At 51.5% G+C, this 9,448-nt stretch overlaps 2 protein-coding genes across 5 annotated transcripts in view; one reads left to right on the plus strand and one right to left on the minus strand.

The window, feature by feature from the left end:
• The window catches only part of LOC308556705 (radial spoke head 10 homolog B-like), a 45,394-nt gene extending 43,073 nt beyond the window's left edge, over positions 1-2,321 (minus strand). For both annotated transcript variants that reach the window (XR_013998747.1, XR_013998748.1), the window contains exon 1: positions 2,242-2,321. The gene's annotated coding sequence lies outside the window, so the exon portion shown is untranslated. The remainder of the gene's footprint in view (positions 1-2,241) is intronic.
• Positions 2,322-2,506: 185 nt separating this feature from the next.
• AIMP2 (aminoacyl tRNA synthetase complex interacting multifunctional protein 2) lies at positions 2,507-8,918 on the plus strand. Of its 3 annotated transcripts, none has more exons than XM_081137475.1 (4): positions 2,507-2,755; positions 5,469-5,675; positions 7,517-7,748; positions 8,399-8,918. In XM_081137475.1, the coding sequence occupies exons 1-4, from the start codon at positions 2,621-2,623 to the stop codon at positions 8,785-8,787; spliced, it is 963 nt and encodes a 320-aa protein (XP_080993601.1). In that variant the 5' UTR covers positions 2,507-2,620; the 3' UTR covers positions 8,788-8,918. The 3 variants fall into 3 exon arrangements, with proteins under 3 accessions (XP_080993601.1, XP_080993603.1, XP_080993602.1); XM_081137477.1 differs by having other exon boundaries at positions 2,524-2,755; positions 5,494-5,675; XM_081137476.1 differs by lacking the exon at positions 5,469-5,675 and having other exon boundaries at positions 2,527-2,755.
• Positions 8,919-9,448: the final 530 nt, after the last annotated feature.

Below are 9,448 nucleotides of genomic sequence, written 5' to 3' on the forward strand. Positions count from 1 at the left end.
AGAAACCAGTTACAAGAAACACAGTAAGTATGCATTTATGTATTTTTCATCCTGGCTTTAACTGTAGGAAGTAATTCATCTCGGTTAATAGTTAATGGGCCTAACGTGTCCATTCATTACATAAACAGATGCATTTATCACATTCATAAACATTAAGTGTTGTTCTACACTTCTTAAACATTTATCAAAAAAATATTCTGACTAGATACTCGGAATGCAATATTTAAAAATGTAATTATACTGGGATCTACATAGAGGAGACACATGTGTCCCTCAAGCTATGGGGCCAATGATCTTTTGCAACGATGGGACCTCCTTTCTTGAAAAGTGAAAGCAACAGTTCTCACACAATTTAAAAAACCAAGCCCTAGCCGGTTTGGCTCAGCGGTTAGAGGGTCAGCCTGCGGACCAAAGGGTCCCAGGTTCAATTCTGGCCAAGGGCACGTACTTCTGTTGCAGGCTCGGCTCTGGTTGGGGCGCATGCAGGAGGCAACCAATTGATGTGTGTCTTTCAAATCAATGCCTCCCCCTCCCCTACCACTCTGAAAAAGCAATGGAAAAAATATCTTCTGGTAAGGATTAAAAAAAAAAAATTTAAAAATACACAATGCTTATGTCAGAACCACCTCAGAAACTGGGTACCGGTTGAAAAACTATTCCCACAGTTGCCTTTGAATCCTCACTCCAAATGCAGGCTGCCAGCTGCTGCCTGGGCAAAGGCCCCCGGAGTTCCGGCTGCAGCTGCTCTAAGAGTTTTCCAGCCCGCCTGTGTCCACATCCTTCCGACTCCGATCCGTCGGCCACGCTACCACCACCCTTACTTCAGAAAGCACCAACCTGGTCAGATAATTTTTCTGCTGAAAAAACTTAGCAGCGTCCCACTGTCTGCCACGTGAAGCTGACAGTCTGGTCACCGCTGGACCCGGTGTCCCTGATTTCCTCGCCTCCACAATTCCCCTACACTGCGGTCACCGCGAACGGCCGTGTCCTGAACAGAGCAGGCTCCCTTCTGCACGGCTCCCTGTCTCTCTGGTCTCGGTCCCGCCCGCCCTCTGGGCCCTGCAAACCCCTGCCCGCCCCAAGGACGCCTTCCCTAAGTCCATGCCCTCAGCCATTTCTCGTACAACGTTGGATAGCTTGGGTGGCACAGCACACAGGGGCCAGGGGCTACACGACCCTTTCTGATACGTATTTGGCGGGGTGCGGAGGAAACACTTAAATGCGACCCGAAACACCAACCTCAAAGAACTCATGCACCCCTGTGTTCACAGCAGCGCAGTTTACCCTCGCTAAGATCTGGAAACAGCCCAAGTGCCCATCAGCAGATGAGTGGATGAAAAAGCTGTGGCACATTCACACCATGGAATACTACGCAGCCGTGAAGAGGAAGGGCCTTTTAGCCTTTGGGACAGCATGGAGGGAACTAGAGAGTATTATGCTGAGTAGCATAAGCCAGGCAGAGAAAGGCAAGTACCACATGATCTCACTCATATGTGGAATCTACTGAACAAAATAAACTGAGGAACAAAATGGATCCAGAGACGCAGAAGCATGGACCAGACTGAGGCATCTGAGAGGGAAGGCGGGGAGGGGGTGTGGGTGGGGATTCATCAAAAAATGTGTATGTTTATAAGCATAACCCCTGGACACAGACACTGGTCTGGGGAAGGCCTGGGGGAGGGGGGGGTGCGGGGGGGAGGGGGTCGATGGGGATAAAAAGGGGACACCTGTAATACTTTCAATAAAGAAATTAAAAACAAACACACACAAAAAAACCACCACTTAAATGCGAATTCAGGCGTCCGACACTGAAGGCAGAGGCCGCGCGCAAGCCCCGCTGCCCGAGTTCCACCGCGCGCGCCCGCCAGCCTCGCCTCCCACGGAGACCGAGGCGCTGCATTTTTTAAACGGCGGCTATGCAAATCAGCGTGTACCTCGGGGCCTCCCCCAAATGACCTCTTTTTTTTTCTTTTCTTCCAAAAAGAGAGAAACCTTCAGTCTCCTGGGGCCTCATGCCCCACCTCAGGTCCACGGCCGTGCGGCGGCCTGGGAGCCTGCCCGGGAGCGGGCCGGCCGCACGGGGCTCCCCACGGGGCGGCGGTCGGGGGGCGCTGGGGAGCCCGCTCCGGGGCCCGCGTGCCGCAGGCTCCCCGGGCGCCTGGGGCCTTTCCGCCTCCTCCGCAGGAACGCCGTGCGCCTCAGCAAGGGCGCCGGCGAGGGCAGGCTGCGAGCGCCGCTCACCTCAGCCCGTCGGCTCGCTCCATGGATGCAGCCCGCTCGCGCCTCTGGACTCGCGACAGTTCCCACCGCGGCTCCCACGGGGGCCCCGCCTCCGAGCCGCCCATTGGCTGCTCCGGGAGCCGTGCCCCACCCCTTCCGAATGGGGCGGAAACCGAGGCTCGCGTCTCCTTCTCGCCGATTGGTGATAGGAAAAGCCGAGGTCGTGACGTTCAGAGAGCCCGGGCCAATGAGAGCGCAGGAACCGCCCCTTCCCAAGAGCGCCCGCATCCGGGTCGGGAGGGAGGATCGGAAGGGAGGTGGCCGCGGTGCGCGGTGGTCTCGGACGGTCTCCGGGTGTTCGTGTCCCTCGCCCGCCACCTTCCCTCCCGTGGTTCCCACGATGCCGATGTACCAGGTGAAGCCCTATCACGAGGGCGGCGCGCCTCTCCGCGTAGCGCTCCCCACCTGCATGTACCGGCTCCCCAACGTGCACTGCAGGACCGGCAGCCCCGCGCCGAGCTCGGGCCACGTGCAGGTAGGAGCGAGCGGCCCCTCCCCGCTCCCTCCCCTCCACCCTCCCGCCCAGTGCGCAGGCGCGGCGGCCGGGCCTGCGGGGTTGCGGGCGGCGGGGCCCGGGTCCCTCCAGGCTGGGTCTCCTCTCTGCTTTCGCTTTCGGCTATTTAAACTTTACCCACGGAAGAGAGAACAGCACGGGAACGCCCATTTTTAAGATTAATACAAGCCCAGCTGTCCCCACCGCCCTGGTTCCCACGCGTCGTCAGTGCGCCCCTGGAACTTCCCCGCAAGGGCTCGACCTCCGTGGCCGCGTCCCGCTTCCCGGTCGCCGTGCCACGGCAGCATGCGTCCCCAAGCCGCGTGGTCCGGTGTGGACGGGAGCGTGCCGTTTGCGGCTCGGCGTGTCTGGCGGCTGCTGCTAATACCGTGCTTTCGGGACTCGCTGTGTCGCCTGAAAGGAGGGAGGGAGCGTTCGTCCCCTCCGCCGTCTGCTGTCCCCTCGCGTAACTGTCACCCCGCGGTCTGTCCATCCCGCTGCTCACGGGTGTCGGCTGGTTTCCCACTGTAAGCTGCTTCGCTCTGCAGCGACTGTGCTAGCCCAGGGGCAGGCATAGGGTATCGCCTAGGGATGGAATGGCCGACCCAGCGGGCGGGTCTGTCTGTCTGCAGCAATAAGTACGAAGTAAATGGCTTTCCACAGTGGTTATGCTGATCCAGGCTCTCCCCGGCAGCGTGTGAAATTCCGGGTGCTGGCACCCTCCCGGAAGGTTCGAACTTAGACGACACACAGTCTCACTGCTGTAGCAGATGATGGCAGGGTGGATGGACAGACAGTTAGAAATCCCGCAGGATGAGAGCAACACAAAGAAACTGCTTCTGTGCATATAAAACAAGCGGGTAAACGCAATAGGCCAAGCCACACTCTAGCCCGAGCAAGAAAAACAGGCCCTGGTTAAGAGAGATGATCGGGAAAGCCCATTTGAGCGTTTCCTGATCCCTTAGGTCAGGGGTGAGATCTGGCCGCGCTGGGCCGCTTCCACAGGCTGTCACTCGCTTTAGGGTTTCGGTGCATTGACGGCTTTTGAATCCAGTAAATACTTCTTCACCCTGACACAGCAAGGACCCTGCTGCCATTTGTAGAAATGAGTTAAGATTGTGCACAAGCTGCACAGATACAGGCTGGGGAGGAGACTGGAAATAGCACTCGGGAGGACTATCCGTGAGGGACGTGAGGCTGTTACACAGGCAGTCACACTTGTCTTGCATTCAGACTGATTACTGGTCAGCGCCTTATTTAAATGGCATATTGAACTCCTTATTGTTCTTCGTTCCACTCAGAAGTCAGTCACCTTATATTTCTTCGCTATTTGATCTTAAACAAGACCATCGGGCGAGGAGAGGTGGGAAGGTGGTGATTCAACTATAAGGTAACGAAGAGTTAAGCAGATGAGAGAAGAGGGAGGAATGTTGCAGGTGGAGGGAACAGAATGAGTGAAAGTCCTGTGGCCGCTGGGGGCATGGTGTTTTAGGAATCCAATCCGATGGACTGTGTGGCCAGCGGCAGAACAGGGGAGAATTATGTGAGAGGAGGCAGCCAGATGACAAATCTATCAAGCCAGGGTGAGGGCTTTGCTTTGTAGCCCAGGAGGTTGGCACCGAGGAGGAGGTGACAGGATCTGCCTCTGCTTTCCTCTCTCTAGCTGCCACCTTACAGATGGGCCAGAATGGGTGCACGGTGACCAGTGGAAGTAGACCAGGTGAAAAACAGTGTCTTGGACTTAGGCAGTGATAGTGGAGGCAGGCATGCTTAGAAGTGAATTCCAGAAAATTGACACCACCTGGTGATGAATTGACCCCTGTGAGAAGGCAGTGTTAGGAGTGACTAGGGGAGGAACAATGTTCCCAAGAATTCAATTTAGCAGCACACAAATATGAATAAATACTCCTATACTCACATTGTGACTGTTCTAGTTATGAGCCTTTGGCTCACGTTTTTTCTCAACACAGAGTGGGTTGTCTATTGTGAGAGCTCATCAGTCTGGAAATAGGTTGCACAATGTGACTGTATTGAGAGGTTTCTTGATATTACTTTATAAGGTAAGTGTTGATTTGAGATTATAAACATTGTTGGTAACTTATTATGTACCAGTCACTATGCCTACCAGGCAGGAAAGATGCAGTGAATGAAGAATGTTTATGAAGTTATACGTATCAGCAGTGAAAAGTTCTAGATAATTCTGAGATGAGAGTGCCAGTACTGCCGAGCGCAAATGATTTGGGGAATCAATTGTTTGATCTCATGGACAGACTTCCAAGCCAAAGGACTTTTTTTTTTTTTAACTTATGTGTGCTCCCCTTCTATTAGTACAAGTTGTTACATTTTCACTGCCCCCCCCAACCTTTCTCAGTTTAAGTGTTTTAATATGAAGACTAAAGAACAATTTGTATTCATTTTCTCCCCTTCTCTGTCCTTAGACTAAATTACCTGAAATTAGTCATATAATTTCAAAGTGGCTTTCAGTCATGTTTTTTGTTTTAAAGCAGTTGTGGATCGACTTGCAGAACCTATGGGACTGTGGGGAAAATGAGATGATTATGCTACTTTGTTTTACTGTTTTTTAAAAGGTGGGAGGTTTAATGAATTTGTGGAACTAAGTAGAAGACAAGTGATCAAGTTAAGCAGACTGCTTTGATGTTGGAGGAAATGAACACTCTGGTGTTGGTTTGCTTAGGGAGGGTCTGACCCATCTCTTCAAGCTCTCGAGTCCCGCCAAGACAATATTTTAAAACATCTGTACGAATTGAAAGCCGCAGTCGATGGTCTCTCCAAAATGATTCAGACGCCGGATGCAGACTTGGATGTAACCAACATACTGCAAGCCGAAGAGCCCACCGCTTTATCAACCAGTGCATTGGACTTAAACTCAGTACTTGGAAAGGTGAGTTCACTTAAAGCTAGAGAACATCAGCGCTCCAGGTTGTTGCTGGTGCCAGAAAACTGCTCCCGTGAGTGAAGCCTTGGCTTGCTGGTTTTCAAAGGTAGACGAAGAGCATGTTTTTACACGATTGTGCCATTGCACAGAGCAGGTTCGTGGGCTCGAGGGAAGCTGGGGCAAGTTCTAAAGCTGCTTCTTGACCTCTCAGACCCAGTGCCAAACAGCAGGGAGGATCTCTAGGCAGAGAAGGGAGTCCAATTACAGCTCCTCATTCCCGGCAGCATTCCAGCAGCCCCGGCCCTGGACAAACATCTTAAATCATTCGCTCATTGCTCAGGTTCAGCAGTCAACCCTGACTCTGAGAGCAGCTTGAATTTCAGGGGTCTGGCTGTCCAGGCACAAAAACCCCACCAATCCTGTTGAAATATATTGCTAAGAGCCAGTCACAGTCTTGTATTTCAAATGTATTTGCTTAAATTCAGTTTTATTAAAATTAAGTTGTATTGGCCACCTTTAATGAACAGTCTATAGCCTTTAGCTAATTTAGGGTCTAATGTGACAGGTAAAAAAAGAACATCTTGTTACAAAGTATTATTTATTGGAGGGTGCAAAGGGGGTTGTCCAAGAATCCTGCTAAATGCCCTCCTCTAGAATTGGCAATGGAAACGGTACCACTTGAGGACCTGAAAGTTGGAAGCAGTGTTACACTGTCTCTCTCAGGGCTGTTTTTGGTAACCTCGGTACCTCTGCATACATGTCCCTTTATCACCCAGTGTATTTGTGTGCACCAAGGCCCCAGTGAGACCCGGCCAGGCCCACGGGGAGCCAGTCCAGTTCAGGGCGCTATGAAGGCTCCCAGAGCATGTGCTGCTTCAGATGAACTTGGATACCTCAGAAGGCACAGCATCAAGTGACACGCTATGTTCAGACAGCTGCAAAGCACTCATCACAGCTCACGTGATGGGTGTCCATCAGGCGTGCATGACCAGAGACCAGACTGGCAGGCTGTGTTAAGAGCCAGGAACCAGGCCTTCATTGTGTTCTACAAGTTCACTCATGATTATAGTGAGTGTATAGAAATATATAGAAATAAAGTCCGCATCTGAAAAGGCAGGATGTTGTCACACTTTAGTTAACACCTAGGTTTTTAGACCCCCCCCCACCTCCCATCACCAGTAATATTTTGGGCCAACACCCTTTTTCCAGAGACCCTTCATTGACAGCACACACACAAACTGATGATGTGGAAACTAGATGCTATCAGGGAGTGAGGTGTTAGGAAGATTTGGTAAATGGAGTGTGGTTGTCCCTCTGTATCCGTGGGGGCTGGTTCTAGGATCACCCTCTGATTCCAAATCCGTAAATGCTCAACTCCCTTACATAAAATGACACAGACCAATGCATATAGTTGGCCCTCCACATCTGCGGGTTCCCAACCATGGATCAAAAATAGTTTCAATCCCCAGTTGGTTGATCTGTAGGTGTGAGACCCACAGATACGGAAGGCCAACTCTAATTGCAGGTGATTTTTTTAACTTGGGGACAAATAGAAGTGTCATTCCTAATATGTTGTTTTACTAATTTGAAAGTAAAAACTTTTCGTCAGGAGCCAGCAGTGCAGGGGCCAAGGGGTTGGTGTCAGCTCACAGCCCAGCTCCACTGCTCGCTGAGTGGAGTGACCTTGGATAAGTCACACATCTCCCCAGGACTCATTTCATCAATTGTGGTGGGATAATGGTAGCGCCTTCTACATGGGTGTTAGGGTCTAAGAATAGCACCTGGTACAAGAACACATACTCAGATTGCTGTTACTACCCTCTGCTGTGTTTGGTTTTCTCCCCCAGGACTATGGGGCTCTGAAAGACATCGTGATCAACGCAAACCCCGCCTCGCCTCCCCTCTCCCTGCTCGTGCTGCACCAGCTGCTCTGCAGCCACTACAAGGTCCTGTCCACTGTACACACGCATTCAGCAGTCAAGAATGTGCCGGAAAACCTCCTCAGGTGCTTTGGCGAGCAAACTAAAAACCAGCCCCGGCATGAATACCAGCTGGGTTTTACTCTAATTTGGAAAAACGGTAAGTAGACGGGACTGGGTTCAGCTCCTATCCTGTGTAATGAAACGTGCAGCATGATTCAGTAAGAGGCAGCGAGGGCTAGCGCAGTGACGTCCGTCAGCTGCACACTCTTCTACACACGCTGTCGGTCAGACCGTCTAGAAGAGGGGTAGTCTTAGGCGCTATCCTGTCTAACTAGCCCGAGCAGGGGAGGAGCAGCTGTCATAGCCATCTTGCCCTCACATCCCAAAACCTGTCATTACAGGGACACTGATGTTATCTTTTTAAGTGGCCCTTAAAGGACGGTAGCATCACTTATTCCTTACCCACTGGAGAGCGCCTCCCCTGGTCCTGTCTATGCAGAGGGAGGCGAGGTAATGTCCTTCATCCAGTAATGTCTTAAGAGTCTCTGCCCTGGCAGAGGACTCCTGGTTTCTGTCCACATCCTGCAAACCCAGACACGGGTCAGAGTAGATGGTCTGAGGTCCCTTCTAGCTTGAAAACTGTCACATAGTTTAAACTCGTGACTATTACACCTAAAAATGTGATTTTCTCCTTGAAAATACGCTTTCCCTTGCCACAAGCTCATGGTGACGGGGTCCCCTCCCACGTGCACAAGTACTTCATCCGGTGCTGCTCCTGTTGACATTCATGCGGTGTTTTCCTTTCAGTGCCAAAGACTCAGATGAAGTTCAGTGTCCAGAAGATGTGTCCCATTGAAGGAGAAGGGAACATTGCACGTTTTCTGTTCTCTCTGTTCGGCCAGAAGCATAATGCGGTCAATTTAACCCTCATAGATAGCTGGGTAGATAAAGCTATTTTTCAGTTAAAAGAGGGAAGCAGTAAAGAAAAGGCCGCCGTGTTCTGCTCCATGAACTCTGCTCTCGGGAAGAGCCCCTGGCTCGTGGGGAATGAACTCACAGTGGCCGATGTCGTGCTCTGGTCTGTGCTCCAGCAGACGGGAGGCTGCAGTGTGCCCGTGCCTGCCAATGTGCAGAAGTGGATGAGGGCCTGTGAGAACCTGGCCCCCTTCAGCACTGCCCTCAAGCTCATTAAGTGAATCTCAGAGCCTGATTTTAAAGAGTTTAGATTTTAAGAGTGGTGCTGTTTCATGCCTGTTGTTGGTAAAGGGACTTGTACTACACAGTCTTTAGGCCAGTTGCCAATTATCAATAAAAGCGCTGTATAATTGTGGTTTTTCTTTTATTAAAATTTAGCAGTATCATGTGCAATATACCAGGACACCTGCCAGCTTCATGGCAGGCAGCTCTTGGGCACACAAAGGAATGTCCCGTGGTTGCCTTTGAGGAAGGTGGGACTTGGGCTGTGAAGGAGAACTGAGGGCAAGAGTCAGGACACTGGCATCAGAGCTGCTCTGAGGTCATTTTGGGGCAAGAAACACAGAGCTTTGAAAGGGCATAATGCTGCCAAGTTGAAGGTGATGCCAACAGAAATGGGCTGGAGGCAGCAGAGGCTTCTGAGCCTGGTGTGAACTGAGATGTCCTTCTGGAAGTTCACTGGCAGCGTGTGAAACGGTCAGAAAAAGTGGCAGCTGTCGAAACCACCAGTCCAGCACATGCGCAGGCTGGGCCTGGGTAGTGACAGGGTGCAGGGCACACTGTGATTTCTGCAGTAGACGCTTCTACAGGAGGATCTGGTGGTCGGCAGGCAGAGTTCAGAAAAGAACGAAGGATGGCATGTAAACTTTTAGTCTGAGAGAC

This window comes from Miniopterus schreibersii (assembly GCF_964146895.1).
Source record: "Miniopterus schreibersii genome assembly, chromosome: 4".
NCBI classification, from domain to species: domain Eukaryota; kingdom Metazoa; phylum Chordata; class Mammalia; order Chiroptera; family Miniopteridae; genus Miniopterus; species Miniopterus schreibersii.